The 24,809-nt window shown below is 46.7% G+C and overlaps 1 protein-coding gene across 1 annotated transcript; it reads left to right on the plus strand.

The window, feature by feature from the left end:
* The first annotated feature begins 1,203 nt into the window (after positions 1–1,203).
* LOC135829029 (cdc42-interacting protein 4 homolog) lies at positions 1,204–23,532 on the plus strand. The gene is made up of 14 exons (XM_065341433.1): positions 1,204–1,575; positions 1,686–1,801; positions 2,012–2,056; positions 7,078–7,225; positions 8,681–8,743; positions 10,165–10,269; positions 11,364–11,492; positions 11,970–12,116; positions 13,463–13,600; positions 14,230–14,271; positions 15,245–15,481; positions 16,148–16,307; positions 20,621–20,722; positions 22,782–23,532. Exons 1-14 carry the CDS (start codon positions 1,555–1,557, stop codon positions 22,916–22,918), a joined length of 1,590 nt encoding a protein of 529 aa, XP_065197505.1. The 5' UTR covers positions 1,204–1,554; the 3' UTR covers positions 22,919–23,532.
* The last annotated feature ends 1,277 nt before the right edge of the window (positions 23,533–24,809 follow it).

The raw sequence follows: 24,809 nt of genomic DNA on the forward strand, positions 1-24,809 counted from the left end.
AATAAAATGTAATGTACCAACAAGGAGCTTTTGGACTAAATTAAATGACGGATTAAAGTCGGTTTGTCCAGCTTTTCAATACACTCTTATGATCCATGGACGAAATTAACAACCAGAGGACGAATCTTTGGAGTTGGACGAAATAATTTTCTGGTTCTGAAATCGGAACCTCACTCAAGCGCTTGCAAGGGGCCTGTGCCTAGCGCCTGGTACATCTACATGGTAGATCTTTACTGTTTAGGCACCCAAGTCCCAGGATGTAGGCCTTGACGGATTATGCTAATATTTTCGTGAAATTATGCTTTTCGCATTGCTGAAAAAATTCCCCGATTATGCTATTTTTATGCTAAAAGTTATCATAATATTATTATGCCGCATTATCATGATTATGCTTACATATGCTGCTAATGTACATGATGGTTCTGTGCAAAATAACAGGGGAGTTTTTTGTAGAGGGCGTTGTACTGCAGTAGCAAAAGTTCAACGGGGTCAACGCACCGTCCGACCAAGCTACGAGCGTTAATGATTGTAGTGGACTGGACATATTATCAAGGGAGTCGTAAACCTCCGACTTCCTGGTGCATCTACTTGTACTTGTACTTGTAGAACATGTACGACTGTATGCGAAAAGGCGGATTATTCCAATTTATGCGATTCGTATGCAATTAGCCTCGAATTATGCGATTATTCGATTTTGGTAGGAATTATGCGAAAAATTATGCTAGCATAATCCGTCAAGGCCTACCAGGATGGCAGAGGACTCGTATCTGCTCACGGGGAGACAGATGAATCCCGGTACATACCACCCTGGGGCCTAATAATAATTTACAACTCCGCCTGAGGAGAGGGCAACTTTAATAGTTGCTGTTTATTTTAGAGGAAGAAATGTTTCTCTATCTACGGTCGTTGCAAGCGGCCGCGGCCGCGGGAGCGCGATATACGCGCGATAGCGTGTGGAGGAAGCTACACACATTTGTACCACTGTACGAAGCAGTTCCCGCAGTCCTGCAGATTCGAAGGAAAATAGGAAAACCTGGCTGAATTACCGTTTGTACTTGGCAACAGTGGGTTTTGAAGAAAACCCACCTACTTCGTACGGTGTTGTGCATGCAGCGCAGCGCGCAGGGGGACAGGGCGTGTTCATGGTGATCTGGGTGATCGTGTGAGTCCTGAGTTGAGCCTGGATCGAGTAACCAGCCTGGTCGGCCAGGGGCAAGATTTGTTGCGGGAAGACCTCTGATCGGAAAGACAACCTCAAAAGGTGGAAGTAACATTAGCTGAAGTGTCTCGCGCCACCAGTGACCTTGGAACTAACTTGCAGAAGTCGAGGTGGAGAAACACTGCGAAGTGAACACATCGGAGCTTTTGGAAAGACGAATGTGGTTTCCTTGCCTTGAAGAAGGCTCGGATCCTGTTGTTGGTTTTTAGCTCAGGGCAAATTTGGCTGTGTGACCCTCACATCACCGTTTCGACGGTGTAGAGTTTAGGTTAGGACTTTCTCACCGAATTTTCACACAAGGGAGAGGTGGTGTCGAGAGAGAGGCACGTCCGGCCATGTGGAGCACAGACCTTTGGGTAGGTAGTGGAGATGAGAAGAGTTGACAGGACAGCTTACACAGCATTGCGAGCCCAGTTGAGAAATATAATGGTGAAAACTTCGTGTACGTCGTTTATTATTTGGCCAGGATCAATATGATGGCGTCTGTAGCCACTTGGACACTCGCGTCGATCAAGTCAAACGGATCTCAGCGTTCGTCAAGGATCGGATCAAGGTCGAGCAGGACTATGCCAAGGAGTTGAGGTAAGTGTCCGGCCTCCGGCGCCAATGAAATACATGCAATGCTCACTGCTCCAAAGGACCAAACCTTCCCTTGAGTTGGAGTTTTCTCATCTTTGAATGTGGTTGCTTATTTTCTATTTCGTGGTACATGTATGTGATGCGTGTGTGTGTATGTGTGTGTCTGTTCGTGTGCCTGTGCGTGTCTGTGGTTGTCTGTGTTCTGTTTTTCAGGAGGTTGTCCAAGTCTTACAATAAAATGAAGCCAGAAGAGACAAAGTAAGAAGTGACATTTTCAGAGCACTTACATTGTATAGCTGAAGACTCTAGCCACACTGCCCTCTCTGCACTCACTATCCTCTCTGCCTTTGCTCTTTCTAACCTACGTAGTAGTAATGCGTGCGTGCGTGCATGTGCGTGTGTGTGCGTGTGTGTGTGTGCACGCGCGCACGTGATCCACTCTGATTTAGCCGTCCACACTAATAGCAAGTATTACCTTCACCAGGGGCGGGGGAAATGCAGTTCGATCCCAGGACAGATACCCTGATACCATCAATCCTTTTTCTGCACCTTGTCCTCGCCCATTTCCTTTGGTGTGGTGAGCCGATAAGTGGGATCATAAGTCCACCCAAAGTTTTCAGGATTTCAGGGGGTGTCGGTTGTTAGGCAATTCGATAGCCGATTGAGTCATCTTTACAAGATTCCTTTTGAATCTCCCCTCTCCCTGAAAGACACACGCACCCACACACACACACACACACACACACACACACACACACACACACACACACACACACACACACACACACACACACACACACACACACACACACACACACGCATGTACTTGCGTTTGCGTACTGCCGGAAACTAGTCGGTCGCGCATCACGGTGACTTCATGTGCACCATCTAATGACATGGCGTCCTTTCATGCGGTTTACCGCACGGATTTATGAAGTCAGACATATTCCGATTTATTTACATCAATCGCACAAAATTAGGTACATTTCTCTTGTAAACCCTGTCAGTTTGAGAATTTAGACAAACACCGAACAAATTTTAGCCGCGACGAGGATCGGGAGGAATCCATCATTATTATTTACATAGCTACTACCATCACGTCGACCGAGTGAAGATCGAAATGATAATGCCATTAATGGAGTGGAGAGAAGAAGACCTGAACTAGAGTGCTTGAGAGACTATGTAGTGTCACATGAGAATTGCTTCGTTAGGAAGGCTCTACTTTTGAATGGAGAAGCCCAACGTCGCTGATTTGCATCGCCGTTTTCAAGCGCTGATCTGCAGTCGGAATGTTTTTGTAAATTATTCGTAGTTGTGGACGTGGATGGATTCAGCGCTCTGTTCTCTCAGCAAGCCTACTCAGTCCAACACGAAGGACTTCCATAAGCGAAACAACGTGCTCCTCGAGCAAGTGCAGCTCGGGGTAATATGGCCAATGCCACGGGAGACCACCTCGTGCCTGCATAAGGCCAAGAATTGATGGCAAGACATCTTTGATGAGCGCCTTCGACTTCAAGGACGCAATATATCTCCTCAGCAGTAGCTGCAGCGCTCTTGCTGAAAATATCACTGCAAGCATGCACTAGGCATGATTTAGTGAAGAGCTACTTGTACTAGCGATTGGAGATTTGGTGTTGGCTTCCAGGGCTGGGCATATCTGCTCCATCATGGTAACTGGTGCGTTTGTCAAGGCAGTGCAGTTTCTGCTGCTGTTTCACAAGCCATATGCGCAGTGAGTAGGAATTTGTTGTATGATAGCTGAGGATCACCAGCCTTCATGGACAAACCTATATTGGGACTGGTTGCTGAACAGTGCACACCTAAATCTCTCAGCAAGCTCTCTTGCTCAGCTGGTGACGAACACTATATACCCGCTGCTTTGGGCTTGCAGCCCCGTCTCCCGACCGTAGACCGATCGAAAGGCTGTCACGGTCCTGTGACCATCGGCGTACAGTTGACGCTGATGGGGCATCGGATAAAGTGCTGGCGTCAGTAATTGTCTGGTATACCTGGAATCTACATCTACAGCTGGTTTTGACTTCCAGCCATCCTTCGTTTGTTATGCTTGTGACTATCATGCCAGCAAGTCGATCAGCAGCATCACCTCGCATCTTTGATGGTGAGGCCTGCAAAACGTCACCGACCAGTGACGATGCTCAAAAGGGCACCCTACCAGAGCTGGCGCAGTGTATGGTGCAGTCTTTCATGAATCCATGAACTATGCTGTTTGGCTGCTGTAGCTCTGACGCTTGCGTGTGTGCCTTACATTAAGGGCAGCGGGCCGTCTGCTCTAGCCATTTGCCAATGCATGCACGGCTGAACGTCTACCAGCAAGCTGCAAACACTTCTCTCCCTACCACACTGTGACATAGTGGACATTGTGCGTGTGTTGTTGCATTCCTATCTGAACTGAACTGTTCTGGATGCAGAGATTTACCCACTAAGCCCTAGAGAAATATGAATAAATACTATACTACTACTATTACTAAACTTGGTATGCGGTTGTGACGCGCTGCTGCTCATCAGATTCGGTCCATGCGACGCTCGTGTTTTTAGTTTTGTTATTTTGTCTTCCTTTTTTGAATTCGTAAACCGAACAGACTAAACTATCCAGTGATCAGGTACTGGTGTGGTGGGGCAAGGTTTTGTTGGTGATGCTGCTGTCAGTGGTGGCGGCGTGCATGTGCTCGTGCTTGCGGGCGATGGCCCGCGTTTTCTCCCATGCCGCAAGTTTGTCTTGCGTTTGTGTTCTGCATTTGGACTTCCTGCCAGGCTTGGGCTTGCATTTCAAACAGTTTGTCCCACTGTGTGGCTCCCAGTCTTTGAGCGGTGTACATCCACCTCTAGAGCTCCAGAGAATGTTGGGCCCCTGGCAGTAACAGTGCATTCCATGGCCAATTTTCAAGTGTGGCAAAAATGTTCAGGGTGTATTTGGTTTCATCCACATTGAGATGAAACACTGCCAAAATGGATTCAGTATGATCTGCCACACGATACTTCGTCTGTCCACTCCTTGACGCGAATTTCTCCCCTCCAATACGACAACACGACGACAGGAAGCTAACATGAGCCTCCATTTCTGAACAAAATTACGTCTCTAACATGGCCACGAAAAGCTACAGTTATGCACGTCAAGCTTAGGACTACACGAAATCGAAAGGCTAGGACATCGAGGTATACTAGAAAATTGTCTGCGAGGCGGAGAAAATTCGCTGACGAGGTTGGCGAGCCCTGGAAATCGAGCGACGATCCAAAAATAATTGCACCCACGTCGAGAAAGAAACCATGCGTAGCGCGTGGGTAACCCAAGAAGATCGCTCGAGCGGCGGCACAGTCGAAGGCAAGGCCAGTCCAAGCTCTAAACTCTATCGAATGACCTGGCAAACACCCGTGGTTTCGGTTGACCTTGCCCGTTTGAGATGGAAGTCGAGCGAAATTGCAAACATACGACTAGGCCAGGTCGCGTAAAAAATGAAAAAGATTAAAATTTGGCCGCCATATTTAATGAACGCGCATCGCATGCATGGGACAGCCGTAGCATGTGTTCCCCGATGCTTTCTGGTGACATGCGTACAGCATATTTCTAAGTATTGGGATGTGATGCATACTAGTATAAAAATACACACCACCCATCCTGAAGAAAGAACTAGCTGGCCTACTTTGTACACCACCCGCCCTGTTTGAGGACTGTAAAAAAAGTCAACTCACGCATTCACGTTGCCCCACCCCCCCACGCATTGCCAAATATGGATTGCATGAGTATGCTGGGATCAGCAATGCACTGTCCAATGCCCCCAGAGTAGACGGCCATGCACAGTTGGCTGTGTGGGGTGTTTATAGTACAAATCACGTCATTGCGCAATGGGCTTTGCTGTACGTTAGACATAGCTGATTTTGCTAGCAATTCTGCTAGCAAAATATCGAAGAATTTTGAAAGGGAAATTGTTGGCAAAACAGAGCAAAATATCGGTGTGTTCACTGGAAATTGGGAGATTTTACACTTATACGGTGCACGTGACTCATTTTACCAACACATGACTCACTTTTTCTCATTTTGCCAACACGTGACACTTTCGGTCAGTTTTCCCACGCGTGACACACATTTTGGAGCAAAAAGGGAGCAAAATATCGAGCGGTCTGGCAAAATGAAAGCAAAATATCGACGATGAGCCAGCAAAATTTTGCGGCAAAATATCGAAGCTTTACTGGCAACATCGGGCTTTGCCTAATGTACGTGCGCAACACAGAACACATGAAAATCGAATATACAACTAGACTTGAGTCGGGGAACACTCTCCAACGAACGTTCTCCAGAGCCGTTCTTCAACACTTCTGACCATAAGTTGTGAGGAGCACCAGTTGTTTCAATGCGGGTCTGACTAACATGTGTATTGAAGTGTGTCTCAGTCTGACTCGCTTGCAAAGAGTCAAACGATGGGAAATTCCCCACTCGGCACAAGCACTGCTGCAACCCTTCAGCTGATAGCATCGGAATACTTGTTCGATATAATTATTTCTTATCGAGAAAGTAGCGAGTAATCGATTTGCTTCAGCACAAATTACTTGCACTTGAAAACACCTCCGCTCCACAAACCTCACCTCAATAAATCGATGATGCCATTTTCACTTTGTCCGTCGATTTATAGTAGTAGTAGTAGTAGTAGTAGTCTTATCCAACCCTTTTCATTCAACATCTGCTCTCATCGGATGAGTTCCCACTATCCTATGGAACCAAACAGCATACTACCTGATGGCCTAACTCTTTCTTCTTTCTTTCTTTTCTACCCCCTCCCCCCCCCCCCCCCCCCCCCCCCCCTGGTGCGCGTTGTGTGCAAGGATACCGAGACCCCTGGTTGGAGGAGTCCACAACGCCCCACCTACACAGCTGCGCTAGTGGATACTAGTCAATAGTTGTTTGTTCTGTCAACCCACAACTTCTGTGTTCTAGTTGTTTCTTCGTTCTCCCTGCATGCAACTGTGTTATCTTTCTTGTTCTTATTTTTGTCCCAAGCCGGGTTTGTGTTCTTTGTAAAAAAAACAAAAACAAAAAAAAGCTTGTCTGAAGTGACTACTTGCTGTTGTGTAGTGCTGCTGGTCTTCACAAGCGTTGTGTGGTCTCGTTTGGTGAGAAAAAAAAGAACCTGCGAAACCTTATCTCACCTGCACCGAATAGATATACCATTTGCCAGTAATTCGCCCATTGTGCATCGTTAGGGCATTGTTGAGGAAGGGGAGGCAAAACACTAATGCACTGTGTGCCGTGTTTTCCTCGTTGACAGGTTTCCGTCGACGGAATGCTTTTCGAAGATCGTGGCTCATGCCGATGAGCTGGCTCAGCATCACGAGTCCTTCAGCACCAAGCTACAGTCGGACGTTTACGACGCCCTCAAGAAGCTGACTGTCGACCAGACCAAAGAGAAGAAGACGGTAAGTCGTCGGTCGTGGTCGTTTTCAGAGCATTGTGTGTCCTTGTGGATGCTGTGTGCACAGTTCTGCATGCTGTGTGCACAGTTCTGCATGCTGTGTGCACAGTTCTGCATGCTGTGTGCACAGTTCTGCATGCTGTGTGCACAGTTGCGCTTATTGTGCATACTGTATGCGCCGCGTCTGTTTTAAAAACAGACTTAGGCTGTGAATAGGCTATGGACAATTTCACTGTAATTCTCTGGCACTTTGGTATTCGCTGGTATCATGGAGTATTGACGTTAACTGACTTGGGAATTGTCCACTCCTGGTGCCTGGGTACATATTTCTCAATACAGTCAACTCCTGATATAACAAACACCATTGTGCAGGAGAATTAGTTCTTTATAGCCGAAGTTCGTTATACAGTCAGACCTCGCTTAACCGCACACATCTGTTTTCCACAAAAACATCCGGATAGGCGAGGTAACCGGATTTATAAACGAAAACTGTTTGCTACGAGAGAGCTTGGAAGCTCAGGGCCCTACGCTATGCTTTTTTGCCTTGATGACCTAGACAAAAAAAAGCATAGAGATGTTATAAATTCTTAAAAAAATTCCTTTTTTAAGAGACATAACCTGGGATTCGAACCCGCACTATCGCGCGCCCTGCATGCATCCCCGATACACTTCGCATACATACTAATTCTTCACTACTAATTCTTCCAAGTTGTTTCACGTTATGATCTTGCATTTGAAAGCCCTATTTGAATATGCATTGTGGCCAGTCGTCTTTGATGGTACGGTACGGGATAGGTACGGGACAGGTACGATCGAAGGTAATCCGACACCGTCTACCGCCTTGATGATGGCAAAAAACATAGGGATGTTATAAATTTTTCAATTCTCCTATTTTTTTTTTCAGGCATATCCTGGGATTCGAACCCGCACTATCGCCCCACATGCATTCCCCCATACACTTAGCATTCATACCCATTCTTCCAAGTTGCTTCACGTTATGATCTTGCGTTTGAAAGCCCTATTTGAATATTGCGGCCAGCTGTATGTGGCCAGCTGTGTTTGATGGTACGGTACGGGACAGATACGGGATAGCGCCAGGCGTGACACAAACAAACAAACAAACACACAAATACCAAATTAAAGCTGTGTGGACCCTGGCTAGCGCCAGACGTTACTGAAGTAACGTCTTCTGCATAGCTACGGGAATAAAGGGTCAATATTGTATGGGTTCAAACAGGGACATGCCACATGGACAATGGTTCGCTATATCACGCATTTCGCTATATGCGAGTTTGTTATAAGTGGAGAAGACTGTACGTGGAAGTCTTTTGGATGCTTTATCCTGCCGTTGACAAGTTTTTCTTCTTTGTGTGTGTGTGTGTGTGTGTGTGTGTGTGTGTGTGTGTGTGTGTGTGTGAATGCATGGACGTGGACACTGGTCACCCGTGTGAACACACAGATGATGACAGATGCGACCAAGCAGCAGGCGGGCTACACCTCTGCGTTAGCCAGCAATGACAAGGTATGGCCTGATCTATACACTGCACACTCTGTACACGTATACCGTTTCGCTCCTCGATTTCGATCTTGTAGAGCACTCTAAATAGGACGCACTTGCGCTGGTTAGCTTTATGCTTTGCCCGCTGCTTCTAGCAGTTTGAGCACTCTCGGCGCTAGTACATCGAGCTGTCCTAATGTCTGTGGTTCTCGTAGCCATGGCTGACAGTTCAATCCTATATTAAGCTCGGAGTTTCACTGATGAGGCCTCATTGGCCGAAACAGTCTGGCTGTCTGCATCATTGAGTATACCGTATATATTATATAATATTACTATACCTCACACTCGGTATACCCCTACACGTACTAATATACGGTACTTCACACAGCACTCTGTGCAATAATACTAAACAATACTCAATCAGCAGACATCTATCTGTTTCAAGTCTCATTAGCGAATGACCGGCCAACTGATCGCAATCAAGTGTAGTGAACAGGAAAGCATTTTTGAACCAGCTCAAAGCATCCAAATCAAGAGTGCTCACACTATGATAAACACAGCGAGGTTTGCACAAAACTATACAGTGTAGTGTGTAGACACATTTCTCGTATTGTACACTGCATTCTGCAGGGTACGAGTGCCATGCAATGCTCCGCACACATCCCTGGTATAGTACAGTACACATCCCTGGTACTTGCAGTCGGTCACCAGGCTGCACACCGTATTTCCCGAAATTAGCGCCGGGCTTCTATTACTGCCTGTCTGAAATAAGCACCACATCATTTCAGGGCTGTTGTGTGGATTTTTAAACGGAATATTTGGGGCTCGCAAATGACTAAGCGCCTCGGCCAGTACAGTGTATTGCTGAAAATACAGAACATGTTCACTGCAACTACCAACGACAAAAAAACTGTTTTCATTAGGGTCGGCAGTTGAAGCCTGTCATGTTTGTATGCCGTACCAATGATTTTAGAACTTGAGTGTTCTTATCTGGCCTAATTACATCCTGTCCACTGTCCAGTGTCCAGTGCTGTGTTCTTCAGCAAACATAATTGGTGGTCACTGCACTGTATTATGCACTGTACTGCTCTGCTCAATGACATCCGATCAAGCCCTGTGAATACCACACTGGGTACTGTGCAGCCCTAGACATGCCAACACTGGCATGTTCACTGGTGCAGGGCATTGTGCAACGCTAGACATACCAACACTGGCATGTTCACTGGTGCAGGGCATTGTGCAACGCTAGACATGCTAACACTGGGGTGTGAGCTGGTGCAGGGCATTGTGCAACGCTAGACATGCTAACACTGGGGTGTGAGCTGGTGCAAGGCGCCAACTTGATTTACGCTATCGGATAGTATATGTGACGGTGGTGTTCTTGCAGTTGCTTGCTTGCTTCTTGAGACTGCTGCTGCTGCTGTTGTTACTGTTGTGCTTTGCAGATGAAGAAGAAGTACGAGAGTGCGCAACAAGACTCTGATAAGGCCCATCTGGCATACACAAAGGCAGACGCAGACATGACTCTGTCTCGTGCCGCCGTCGAAAAGGTACAAATTCTTATCCGTATTGTAAAGCTCTCTCTCTCTCTCTCTCTCTCTCTCTCTCTCTCTCTCTCTCTCTCTCTCTCTCTCTCTCTCTCTCTCTCTCTCTCTTACTTACTTACACACTCACACACACTTTGTGCGTATGCATGTTGCAATGACGAGATCTAGTCCCAGACTATCTAACATGGTGTCTTTGTTTTAATTTCCGAGCAACGTGTACCAGCACACAAATCATGCAAACATGCAGGGCACTCAAGCATAGTACAATACTTTCGGGTGTGGAAGAACTGAAGGGTCGGCCTCGCGGCCTAGCCTGTTCATATTGTCATGTACTATGGTCTATGGGCATTGGAGTTACCGTGGCTACATTGCTATGCTGTGCTTGGTGAGATTCTAGGCTGGGCGGTCTTCGGCACTCAACAGTACGATGTAGTATGTTTTATCCAGGGCAGCGTATATTCCAGAGTACTAGGATAAGCCGCACCCAGATCGTTTGTCATGAAATACAGCCATCTCTAGCCTACACATGTAGGTTCATTTTGATCATGGTAGTACCAAGAGTCCATAACCCAAGAGTATGCAACTGTGATCTCTTTTCTATGGGCCAGATGCGCGGCGCGCTGCCTTCATTACATCATTCAGCTGCAGTCCGCTCACTGCGGAAAACCAAACACCGCACTTTCCCTCCAGTTTGAAATGAACTTTCGTACGGAACTAGAGTTCACGCGCCAGAATTCAGAGATTGTGTAGGTACTGGAACGAATCGAGCAAAAACGGATGGGCTCGTGCGAGAAATTGAGAGTTTGAATGCATGCTTTCAGAGCGTGATGAAGGCAAGTTACGTAATGAAGGCAGCGCGCCACGCATGCACCCATAATCACAGTTGCATACTCTTGGGTTATGGACTCTTGGTAGTACAAGCCTAGCTGACTTTTCTAGGGTTGACTTACTAGCGTTTAAAGTGCGGTTTATACACCCCGAAAATACCGTACTTAAGTGCATTACACTGAACTCTTCCTCTGTATGGATGTGTACCCAATTTGGTTGTGCTCTGTGTGTGTGTGTGTGTGTGTGTGTGTGTGTGTGTGTGTATTCAGTTCCGCAAAACCTCAGACCTCAAACAGGTTGAGGCGGACGAGGCGAAGTCCAACTTCCAGAAATCCATCGACGAGACAAACAAAGTACAAAAAGAACACTATCATACCAAGATGCCAGAAACGTTCAAGGTAAGAGAGAGAGAGAGAGAGAGGGAGAGAGAGAGAGAGAGAGAGTCAATGATCTCATTGTTTTTGCTTTGATCCCCCCCCCCCCCTCTATCTCTCTCATTCAAGGTAAGAGAGAGAGAGAGAGTCAATGATCTCATTGTTTTTTGCTTTGATCCCCCCCCCCCCCCCCCTCTATCTCTCTCATGCACACCATTTGACGCCCATCGCCAGAGGCGATGATAGCGATGCTACAGCAGAAGCCATAGCAGCTTGTGCTGGGATTGCACCCGATTCAACAGCTTGCAAGGTTGAAGAATTGACCGCCACTATTCGGCCTGGTCTACACCACACAACTATGAAGTGGCTTTTTCTGGCCACACACACACACGCCACTGTCAAAGCTAAGCATCCAGCAGCACTGTATCAGAGCGTTTACCTGTGTTTTGCTCTACTCCAAACCATATTCGTGTGTGCGTTCGTGCTCTTTGCTTCCTGCAGCAATTCCAACAGCTGGACGAGACGCGAACAAAGGAGATGATACAGCAATTCGTCCGGTACATCAGCCTCGAGTCTGAGCTTATGCCACTCTACACGGAGTCTGAGCAGAAGTGCAAGACTCAGCTGCAGGCCGTCAACCCGGACGAGGTAACCACCCTGTTTCTCATCTTGGCCCGTGTTGTGCAAAACAACTGGCAATTTGGCTAGAAAAACCTCACCAGTACTACACCCAAAAAAGTCGGTGTGGCGTATACTACGAGATTCAAATTAGCGGCGATAACGGGGTCAATAGACACCCTTAGCAAAAAACGTTATGTTGTAACGGTATTATCGTATATTAAAGGGGAAAATACCGTGATTTGGGTTCGACCTTTAGCAATATGCACGCTATTTTTAGTACGCTGTTGCCACGAGAATAGCTTTGATTTCGCGCGGTACAACCATTTTTGTCACCATATACGCGATACAAGGTGAAATGCGTACGGACTATGCAATATTTGGCTAAAACACGTACCGTTGGTCACAACGATAAATCAGCCCCCATAACGTTTATACGCTGCAGCTTCAACGCTATTTGGGTGATCAAGGTACGAGTACCGTAAAAAATAGCGTTACCGTTGTTTGCTAAGGGTGTCTAATGTCTGTATTTCGTGACAAAAAGATCTCAGTGTGGCTTGTTCCTCGGAAAATACAGTATCCAATTTTGGGGTGCTCAGCATAACTCCACTATATTGGTAGTTACCAGATCCTTTTTTTAACTTTTTTTCTCTGCTTGATACACTGAAGACACTTCATACATGTGCTTCACATCGGAGGATGTACCCAGCGTGCTGACAGTGCTCAACACCACAAAGGCAGAGCGTAATACAGAGCCTTGATTGTCCTTGTTGTTCTGTGCTTCACATCCAAATGACTTCGGTCCAATTTCAAAATCTGATTTAGTTTCCAGCAACCGGTAATGATTGAAAACTCTAGGTTTAGGACCTGCTTGTCTACCTGTTTCGCCATGGGATTCCCTAATTTTGTACAACCGGGTCAAATTTCACCCCCCCCCCCCCCCCTCCTTGGACTTTTTTCCTGGCTGGAACGTGGCCAGAGAGAATTGCATAGATCACACAATGCACAGTGCAATATCCAGTTGTTTCGCTATAAATACCACACTGGTGCATCATACATCAGGCGCGTGCCCCGTGTGGGTTACTGGGTGCCCGGAACCCCCTTTTTTCCCTCAAAATGCAGGATTTTGCTTCATTTTTTTGAAAATTGTCCCGCGGACCCCCCCCCCCCTTGAAGGGCACCGACGCACGCGCCAGTAACATTACACAGGGTATACAGTTGTTTCGCTATGTGTGTGACTGTGTGTTGCAACGTGTCCAGGTCGGTCGGCTGGACAGCACAGTTATGGTGTGGTTTGTTCATGAAAAATCTCTTACTGTTGCTCTCTCTCTCTCTCTCTCTCTCTCTCTCTCTCTCTCTCTCTCTCTCTTTCCCAGGACTCGCGTGTGCTGGTGGATGAGCTGCAGAGCGGCTTCACCATTCCCACCGATATCGTCTTTGAGGAAATGTCAAGCGCCCCACAGCCGGAGAAGTCGGACCGGCGCTCGAAGAAGGCCTCCGTACCGACCTCCTTGGTAGGTGCTGCGGTGCCTCTTCTGCCCATACAGTTGTGCTGCGTTGCCTCTGCCCATGGAGTTGTGCTGTGTTGCCGCCTCTGCCCAGGCAGTTGTGCTGCAGTACTAAGGGCTTGAGTGTACAGCGGATCACATCTGTCTCAGGCACAATAGCGACGAACCATGTCCATGCTGGCTCCAAATGGTGGAGCATTTTTCGGCCGGGTTTTGAGTGTTTTGCCGGACTTAGCACTGATGATTGTTTAGACATGCTGGTCCAAATCCCCATTTCAGCCGAGTTAGAGTGGGGTTTTAGCCTAACTTGACTAAATCAGATTGTGCCTCAAAGTGCCGATGCTATTGTAATCGTCTGGTGCACTGAAGAGACTTTCAAGAGTGAAGGCCCATGTTCACCCCGCTATTCTTGCTGAGAAACACTGCAAACTGTCCTGATGGATAAACCTGGTTATCTTGTTTGTTGCTGCTGCTGCTGCTGCTGCTGCTACTGCTGCTGCTGCTGTTGCTGCTGCTGCTGTTGCTGCTGCTGCTGTTGCTGCTGCTGCTGTTGTTGCTGCTGCTGCTGCTGCTGCTGTTGTTGCTGCTGCTGCTGCTGCTGCTGTTGTTGTTGCTGTTGATGTGTCTGTTTACAGATTAAAGCAGCTGGCAGTAAGAAAAACAGCATCTGTGAAGAGGTAGGCCACACCGCTGACTCGTACTGGTTGACGGCCTGTACAGGGTTGATGACTGTTAGTGCACTGCCACTGTTGTCGCCTGTGTGCCACTGCTGCTAGCCTATGTCCGGCTCTTCCACTAGAGCACGGGGTGGAGGCAGACTGGAAAAGAAGTGAAAGGGCGTGTAAATACAAGTATGTACACACCTACCTCATGGTGTGCAGACTCTCCACTGTAGCCACAGTTCATGTTTCACACAGTTATACACCACTATGAAACCAAAAACTCTCAGCTACAAATTCTTCAACATAAAAATTAATAAATAAATTCTTTAAACACACGGCGAGGAGACAACAATTTTATAACCGCAATCAATAAAACTAGCTGAACCGACATTTGTGTACTTTATTCATGCAATGTAAAATCGTCTCCACCGTTTTTTACATTGCATGAATAAAGTACACAAATGTCGGTTCAGCTAGTTTTATTGATTGCGGTTATAAAATAAATTCTATCCAAATTTTCGGGCCAGGCCCCATCTTCATAATTGTGTCAAGCGCGTGAATGTGCCGCAAAATCCCGCCAGAGCCCCTCTACCTTCGAATAGGTCCGGGTGGGGAGGGGCAGATGGGCGAGTCCTACTTGCCGAATTCAGTACTACACATGAAAAAATGCTCGCCTACGAAAACTGTGCTTGCAAAGGTCAAGGTCAAGAGCAGGGAGTCGTACAGACCCATCAAAACCCAGGGTTTGTACAATCCCTGGTCAAGAGGGTGTGAACTGCTGCATTTCCAGTCGGGTCGAGCACGCGTCTGCAGTGCAGTACGGCATCACACTTAAACAGAGTCATACGAGGATATGATCATTCTCACTTCCCTGACAAAAATTCAGGGAGGGGCGCATGGGAGAGATGGGACCGGGGCGCTCTGGCGGGATTTTACAGTAATAGAGAAAATGGCACTAATGACATGGTGTTGGTTTTCTGATTTTCAGTCTGTGGACTTATTCGACGGCTTGCCACCCGCCAAGCGGAAGAAGAAGCTAAACTCGAGAATCAGTGACCTGAAGACTTCTGCCAAGAAGGAGGAGGCTGAACTGAAAGCCCTGGAGAAGCTCACCTCCGTCTACACGGCAAACCCCAGCCTCGGCGATCCCAACGTCGTCCAGCAGAAGATCGCGCCGGTCATAGCACGCGTGGACGGCTTCAACGATGAAATGTACAAGCTGGAGGTGAGTGAATTCAGACTCTGTAAGCTGCCTAATGTTTGCGAATTTTGTGAGAAGAGCATAACGCGAATATTAACCATCGCGAAATCAAACTTCAACAGTGTGTGTGTGTGTGTGGCCACCGTGTTCTGCGAAGATTTGCCATCGGAAATTCGCTGGCTCTGAGAAATCGCGAAAATTTAGTGAAGCAAATATTGGGTGGTTTACAGTTGTCAGCGCAGACACTCGCCCACACACATACATCCATACACACTCAGACATACATATTCTCAATAGTTTCCTCCAGCTCGTATTCTCACTGGTTTTCAACGGCTCATAGAACTGTGCTGTGACGGCAGTCCTGTGCTGTGACGGCAGTCCTGTCATGTCAAGCCAAACACTGTAGTTTCCCTGTACTCCTGGTCCAGTGCTGCGCATGTACTGTATAGGACATCGCACTTGTACTATGTCGCATTCTCTCTGTCTTTCTATCTCACTGTCTCTCACTGTCTCTCTCTCTCTCTCTCTCTCTCTCTCTCTCTCTCTCTCTCTCTCTCTCTCTCTCTCTGTCTCTCTCTCTGGGTGTGTGGGTGTTTGTCTCTCTCACTGTCATTGTCACTGTCACTCTAGTCACAAGTAGTTAACGTTTGTTGGTGTTGTTGCGGCAACGTGTGTTTCTGTCTCCAATAGTGTGCTTTGGCTCAGATGGAGAATCGTGATCCACCAACCGCCCCTTCCAGTGCAGCAAACATGCTGACAACACGCACATCAATCTCATCGAGTGCCAGCGACTTCCTCAACGTACAGTCCAACTCGGTTAACTCCGTTGCTGATCAAAGCGACGAGTTTGGTAAGATGTTTGTGTGTGAGAGGATTGCTAGCCTAGTCTCACACAAAGCTAGAATTAATTATTGTATGAGGGTATTACCGTAAAAGTCCGTAAATAAGTACCTGCCCGAAATAAATACCCCCTTCGTTCTTTTTGACTCTGTCTGTTGAGGTCAAGACAAGCCCAATAAACATACTGCCCGAAATAAGTACCGGTACGGTACGGTGCGCACATGCGGCACGTACCATGTCCATCTACAGTCAACTTCGCTGATAACGACTGCGGATATAACGACAATTCGCGAATAACGACAGACTTTTCATGCCCAGAGCAAAGTCCATTCTACCTGTATACATAATATTATCATGAGACTTCGGGTATAACGACACTTCGCGAATAACGACACTTTTCTGATGCCTGGCCGAGTGTCGTTATACGCAAAGTAGACTGTACATGAAAATGAAAATGACTTCTCCACTAAACACAAGTCCAGTCCGAAAGTTAATCCGTGCCCGGAAGTTAGTACCCGCTCGAAAGTTAGTACGGGTGAGGCCACTAAAATTCGAAATTAAGTACGGACTTTTTTTCTTTTTTTACGGGCTTTTTATAATACGGTATTCGGGGAAAGTACAGTGAAGGACTAGAGAAACCAGAGCTGAAGAAAACACACCAGTTGACTAGACTCAAGGAGGATTAGACTGCAAGGAACAAGATGAGGAGTCAACCCTAAAGTAACATTAGAAGAGAGCCTCTGCTACGGTTTTTGGTATACGGTGAATGAGTGAAGCGGGATTCACATAAGCACTTTTGCGATGCGACAACCGCAAAGCCGGGAAATCCTCAAATCGCATCCACCGCAGCTCACGCAACGGGCACAACTGGCACATAGCAGAAGTCGAGCTTGGCTCCACTTTCGCCAAGAGTTGCTTGTAGATTTGTGAAAGTTGTACCAAGTCGCGCGAATACCATGGTGATGAGCTCACCTGCTGTAAATCTTGTGCCAAATCAGCAAGGCGCCGCCGCATCGCAGAAAAAGCCTATGCGAATCCCGCTTTATTGTAGGAATTAAGGAAGGAGGGTACCGAGTGTACTCAGCAGTGAGGACGGACACTCACCTGGAGATCTCAAAACAATGGTGTGAAGGAAGGGGGCAGGCGGTGGAGCCTGAGACTCTTAATTTCAGGCTCGTTGGTTCGAGCCCCACTTTTGGGCACCAATGGTTTGAGAATTGCTAACCCCGTCTCACACACAGAGCTACAAATTATTAGTGTATTCGCGTTTTAAACGAGAGAGCTTGGAAGCTCAGGGCCCTACGCTATGCTTTTTTACCTAGCTCATCGTGCAGGTTATTAGAATTGATGGAAATGTTTTTTCCTTTGATTGGCTACATCATTGTATTGCAAAAACGTTTCAATCAGTTTGAATATGAGTTTACAATAATGTCCTTACCTTGATAGTGTGCTTGTGCTTAACTGTTTCTGATGGCCGAATGCATGGTTGCCTGTGGAGCACATTACATAACTTTACAGTCTCCTATAATACGCATACTGTCCGACGGAAAAGGAGGCTGCAGATTTAGTTTTTCTGCGCGTTATCAGCAATGACTACTGGTCTTCAGCAACTTGGGTCTCCTGTAATATGCATCCTGTCTATGCTTTCGTAATGCTAACATGATGCTCGGGATAACACTCGCTGCTGATCTTCAGAAGCTTGGCCTGACTATCACGACTGCAGAGACTTTTCGTAGTACTTGAAATGAAAGAAAAACTTGACAAGAGCACGTACAGCTTCTTTGCGTCCTGTTCGGCAAACCGGCAGGAATTCACGCCTCGGATTACCTTCGAAATCCGGCAGAAACATTGTTACCGCTTCAACATCACTCTCGAATAACGGGGTACCCCAGCAGAGTCTGCTCTCATTTGGTTCTTTTCGGTCTAGAGCCAAAACAGTCGTTGGATCTGCGAGATGAGTGGAACGAATCATAATATGATAGTAACATACTTCACAGAATCTTCGCAGCTCTGGAAATGTGAGGCCCCCCTCGCGAGCAGGTAAATCCATGACAAACAGAGACCTCAGTTAACCCAAATGTATCAGCACGTTCAACGGCTACACATCAATTTGGTAAAGAGGAAACTGAATAGCCAGACAAACTGTGATGCGAAAGAAATCCAGATTGATTAAGAATATCAATTTTGTGGTTGTGTGGGATAAGGATGTCGTATAGCATGTCGTACAACAGTACGATGAAATTGTGGGAGAAACCAACGACCACTTTTAAAAGCGCTTGGGAACCATGAACATTGCAACAGTGTTATTAGTGTAGTTGAGTTTTAAATAAAGGTAAGTAGCAGCATTCGCCACTGTGCACATTGTTTTAGGGTACAGCAAAACCTGTCAAAGCGACCACTCGAATAAGGGCGCGTTCAGACTACCGATAAAAAGTAACGGAATGGGAAAGTTTCCAAGGTGATTTGATCACGTGACGTTACTGGCACGTTACCGGCGGAAAAGTTTTACTGCCGCAGCTGCTGCGGCAGTAAAAAAAATCCGGCAGTAAAAATGTGCTCAGACTGCATGCACGCTGGGAAAAAAAGGGAAAATCCCTTGTCAGTGCCGCGGCGAGAGCTGAAAAACTTCACGGTAACACTAGTTTTTATCGGTAGTGTGAATATCCTTCATGGTTTATCGCTATTCACGGTTTGACGGGGTTCACGGTAGTCTGAACGTGCCCTAAGGCGACCACCTGTCCTAGAAGACCAGTGAAACTAGAACCAGGGGGTGCTATATTCAGTCAAATGACCCTGAATGAGGAGACTGCCTGGTAACAGAGACCACGTCTTGAAGGTCCTATGAGCGGTCGTCGTCTTCGGCAGGTTTTCACTGTATTAGTACTAGGGGAAAGCACAGTGAAGGATAACAGAAACCAGAGCTGAAGAAAACACACAAGTTGACTTAAGGAAGATTAGACTTCTAGGAACAAGATGAAGACCCAACACTACAAGTAACGGTAGAAGAGAGAGGTTAAGATGCACGTTATTTCCGACGTGACGCGAAAGTTCAGCTCGCCCGTCGAAAAACAACGGGGGTGACCTGCAGCTCACGTCGAAATTTGGAGTTTTACGCCAAATTTGACGTGAAATTGCGCGTCACGTCGGAAGTAACGTGCATTTTTACCTCTCTATTGCCTCTCGTACCCTTTTTGGTATAATTATGGTGAATGAGTTAATAAGTAGGCGCGCCAACGCATTACAATAGAGAGGTTCTGCAAAACGAAAATGTGTACGAGCTTTCGCCCTACGTCACAAAGCGAGAAACTTCACACCAACTTTCGCAACTTTGGACGCGAAACTGCAGGGAACGCGAAATGAACTTTCGCAGGAAGTTTCGTGAGATCGGGTCATCGTGTACGTGCACTTGGCGCGTGCAAACTACGAAAATGTGCCGAACACAAAGTTCGTGCGAAATTCGTACACATTTTCGCAAGGCCTGTCGCGAAACTTCGTTTGTGCAGAGCCTCTCTAATAACTGGAAAGTGCATTTTTTTACTCGACACGACATGGAAAGAAGGAAGGTTAGCAACGAAACAAGAGATGAATCCAGCGCTTTCCGAATAATGTATTAAATTGGTGCGCGTACATGTTATATGGCCCGGATCTGTACACTAGAAAGGGAAGTAACTAGATCAAATGTACGGTGTATTATTTGCATGGGCAGAAGGGGAAATGGGGCTACATTTAGTTGATGGCACGGTGTGTTATGTGTTGTGCACAGGGCCGAGGGAAAATGAGCCTACTTTAGTTGTATGGTACGGTGTATAGTGGGCCATATGCATCAATTTCCCGGTGTTAGGTTTTGCGGGGCAAGTCCACTACAACCGTGCACGCCTTGATACCAGCTCTGCATAAAATGTCATGAACTTTCTAAGATCATACTCCTGAATGTACTAAAATCGTTTGTAACGGTGTATGCCAAATATGGGACAACATGCCCCTCAAAAAAGGTAACGGCCATATTCTATGCATACCTCCCATTCTTGCAAGGAGGGCCACAGGGGCAAGGGGGAAAATAACTATGGTCACGTGTATGGTGTTTAGTTGGCGTGCTGTAGGTAAATCTTGTGTACAGCACAGGGGAAATGGGCTTTCTTCAATGTAGGAGAAGACGGGGAAAATCAGACTAACATAGCACATACGATTGAATAGCCATGAGCTGTTTTAAAGTGAAAATTGAAATTTTGTTTGTTTGTGTGTGTGTGTTTGTATGTGTGTGCGTGTGTGTGCGCGTGCGTGCATGCGTATTGCGATGGATTCTCACATGTTGTCCACGTGCAGATGACAGCGTAGGTGAAGTGAAGAAGAGCGGGTCAATGGCATGGGGTGACGACTTTGCTGACCCAGGCCAGCAAAAATGCACTGTACTATACGACTTCCAAGGTAGGAACAAGTGACTGCATTCATTCTCTCTCTCTCTCTCTCTCTCTCTCTCTCTCTCTCTCTCTCTCTCTCTCTCTCTCTCTCTCTCTCTCTCTCTCGCCGGAGGCGATGATAGCGATGCTACAGCAGAAGCCATAGCAATTTGTGCTGGGTTTGCACCATTCAACAGCTTGCAAGGCTGAAGAAGTGACCACCACTATTCAGCCTGGTCTACACCACACAGCTATGAAGCACACATACACACACACACACACACACACACACACACACACACACACACACACACACACACACACACACACACACACACACACACACACACACCTTCACACACTTCACATTTCTGTGAGAACTGATCTTTGAGACGGTCGGAGGAGGAGGGGGGGGGGGGGGGGCAGTGGCGTGCACCGAGTCTTGAAAGGGGGGTTTCCAGAGTTGGTAAATTTTTTTCTGGAGACCCGCTGTATATTAATGTACCGGTATTTGTGCACATGCGCATCCCCCGAACATCCCGTCGAAGATAACGGCGAGGGCTAGGGTCTGACTAGGGAGGAGGGGGGATTCAAGATCAGCGGTGCTCAGGGCACCAATGCCCGGCAATGGACACTGGTGCTGATGAGATGTGGGGCTCCTCCGACTGCTATCATGCCCGCACAAATTCGTCTGAGAGGGAACCAGGTCCAGGGGTAGAAACTTACTAGAAAGGACAGAAATAAGAGCCTAATGAGGAATTGAGGGAGGGGACGATGTTACATAGAAATGTTAGTATAACCGGTAGTAGGATAAAACGGGTTACCTTTTACATACCAGCAGTTACATGCAAAAAGGGGGCAAAAGGCAATTTGCACAATCATATACATGTACATGACATGTTTGTCATATTGAACAAGTAAAAATAGTTTGATAGGCCCAGCCCGGCGCCCAGCCGCCCAGGCTACACTGCACTACAGTCAACAACAGGTGCTTCACTAGTCCACTCCAGGCATGTTCGGTTCATCAAAACACTGCTTACATTCGACGTATCTTTCTTTCTGTTCTTATGATGAAGTTTTCAGCATGTATTGGTAATTTTCCTTATTCAATCAAGAGTTATGGACCTTGCTTCGATGGAAACTCGCGAAAGAAAAGCGAAGCCCCGCGTCCTTGCGGAGTCGCAGCCAGCAGCGCAAGTGGATGATGGACGCACAGTTTTACGTCTTCCCAGTCGACAAACGATTTTGACGAAGATCTCTGAGAGCAAGAACGAAAGGCTGTGGAGATCTTGATTTGAGTCAACAGTTTGGAAGGAGATTTCGTCAATAATATCCTTGAACTGACTTGCATCGCGCGTGCTTGACTCAAATTTGGAGACAAAACGGATTTCTTGAACGTCATCGCCAATCCAGGAGCGGGCCAGAGCTGGAGATCGATCTCTCTGTAGCTACTCTCCACTGAAGAAAGAGAGAATAATGTATTGTGAACTGCATGCAAAGCAACTCTCTCTCTCACTTCGAAATAAGGACATAGTCACTGTACTGTAAACTGCCCGTCGATCGACGTGTATGCACGATAACCAATCCAGTAGCCACACTTTTCCTTTGGCAAGATTGCCCGAAAAAAGGTGGTTTCCAGACACCAAAAAACTCATACGGTGCACGCGCCTGGGGGGGACTGTGCCTGCCCTTTTTGTGAAGTAAAATGAAACTGGCAACAGGGAAACAACAACTACAACAACAAAAACACACGCTTCTCTATCAAACATCTATCCAAAGCTTGTTCTAATGGAATATTTTTTCATCCAGTTCTTTACGGTGATTGAAGAGCATTCCAGTAGCATTGCTGGAGGAAAGGTCTTGGTCATAGTGTATTTGGGAAGCACTGCACACACCGCCGAATTGTTGCTCCAGTTTCATTCTCCATGCACGTGTGTGTACTTTCAGTGTTCCTGTCTGATTACCAAGACAGTATTTGTTGGCTTTTGTGTGTGTGTGTGTGTGTGTGTGTGTGTGTGTGTGTGTGTGTGTGTGTGTGTGTGTGTGTGTGTGTGTGGCTCTTGTTACCCACTGCCACCACGCTGCAGCAACGTCCGGCTCTGAACTGTCCGTATCGGTCGGCGAGACTCTCGAACTCGTCCAGGACGACGGCAGCGGATGGATCAGCGTTCGCCGTGGAGATGCCCAGGGTTACATTCCCCTGAGCTACGTGGATATGTCTTAACGGCATGTCACACACACCACAGACACCCGATCTTGTTTAAACCAACTCTATCATACCTCTTTACTAATTTCTCACAATTTTTTTCGCTGAGTTAGTTCGCATATGCATAAAAGAGCCAGCGCGCCTGTTTCTTGAGATTTACCCGCAGCCGGCCCCATGATTGCAGTATGGTGGCTAAGCGAGATTGAGATAGCACTTAGTCCAGGCTATGTGTGCAGCACGCATGCACCTTCTCTCAAATCATGTGTCGCAATCAAGCTGACTGTGCATGTGGCTTTGCTGAGTTACCCTGTGCTGCCGCGCGGCTGTGTGTGCCAAACCGTTTTATTTCGTCCGGGGCCTCCCCGCGCCAGTTAATTTCCGACGTGGATGTGTTAGCATACTACAAGCAGTCCCTTTCCGTTTTCTTGTCTTGCATGGATTAGAAGTCCTTGGGAATCGTTCCTGGCTACATTCCGCCATCAGCCTGCTGCGCAAATGTCAATGCTCCGAGACAATGATCTGTACGAGGTGATTTGGCTTTTTTTAACATGGTTGTAAAATCACGTTTTTTCAGCCACTTCTAGGCAAGCTACGTCCAAATGAATTGTTGCAAGTGGAAGTGCTATCCTTCATGCCCGTTGTCTCAAAAAATGGGAATGATCCCACTTTGGAAAAGAGTGTCTTGAATCATGTCCTACTTTCATAGTATTCTCAGGGTTCAAATAATTGGTGTGTCATTTTTTAACAAATTTGTAAAATGGCATCACAAACTGGGATATTCGGTCATCAATGTTCTGAAGTTGATAGATATCACTTCGAGGAATGCTAGTGGATGAAAATTAATCTGTCAACTGCATTGTATGCTGCTGAAAAGCCGTGTTTTTGTATTTGTAACTAGTGGCTGTGTCATACGGTAGAATTGGATAGGTAGCATAGCAGCCATGTTTTACTGTTCTTCACTGTTGTCTTTAGCGATGGCAAGACGGCCTGACGTCGTCCAAAGGCTCTGCGGCCGCGGAAGCAATTCACAGCCCTCCTCGTCCATTCAAGGGCTTATTTTACACATAATGGCAAAACACCCACCACTAGTTATACCGATGTGGCAGGGAGAATTAATTATATGCACCAAATTGAAATTTTAGGATAAACTGGCTCTCATTTGTCACCACCCATGTTTCGATACAGCCATCTGGAGCAGAGAAATAGCCAAAAGAAAAGCAAATTTTACGCATTTCTTAAAAAATGCCAAATGTTAAAAAAGCCAAATCACTTCGTACTGCTGTTTGCATACTCTGTGAACAAAGCCCTATAACATAGGCTATTATATTATTATAACGGCTATATGATTCATAATAATGTATGGTTGAGACTTGCAGCGCAATGATTGTTGCACTCACTGACACAAGCAATAGTGTCCTCAGCAGGGAGTCGTTTGGGTAGGACTCCATTTCATCGAGAATGTATGGAACTGCAAATAAGCCGCTTGATTCCCTCTATCGACTCCTGAAAACGGTTGTTCTCAGGCATCAAGTACAATCACCTGATATACCAGGGGTTGGATAGTATCGATAAGCCACAGCAAATAATTATTTGATGTGTGGAGCCAATACGAAGGTACGTTAAAAAATATGATGGCATTTGCATGTAACAGGCCCCTTGGAAAAAAGGGGTTCTCCTGCAAGTTTTCCACCGTTGTAGAGAATACGACAATTGCATGGGGTGGTTTCTGAAGTTATGAACTGAAATGGAGTGAAGAATCCTGGAGAAACGCTGCACTTGGCAAGCTATGAACGGAAATACTCAGGGGCGGCTTGCAAGTCTTGGACTACATGTAAATTGTATAACCACTCGCCTCAGTTAGCTATGGAACGGTCGAAAGCCTACACTGGAATCTCCCCATGTCATGCAT

The sequence above is a fragment of the Sycon ciliatum genome, chromosome 13, assembly GCF_964019385.1.
Source record: "Sycon ciliatum chromosome 13, ocSycCili1.1, whole genome shotgun sequence".
Taxonomy (NCBI): domain Eukaryota; kingdom Metazoa; phylum Porifera; class Calcarea; order Leucosolenida; family Sycettidae; genus Sycon; species Sycon ciliatum.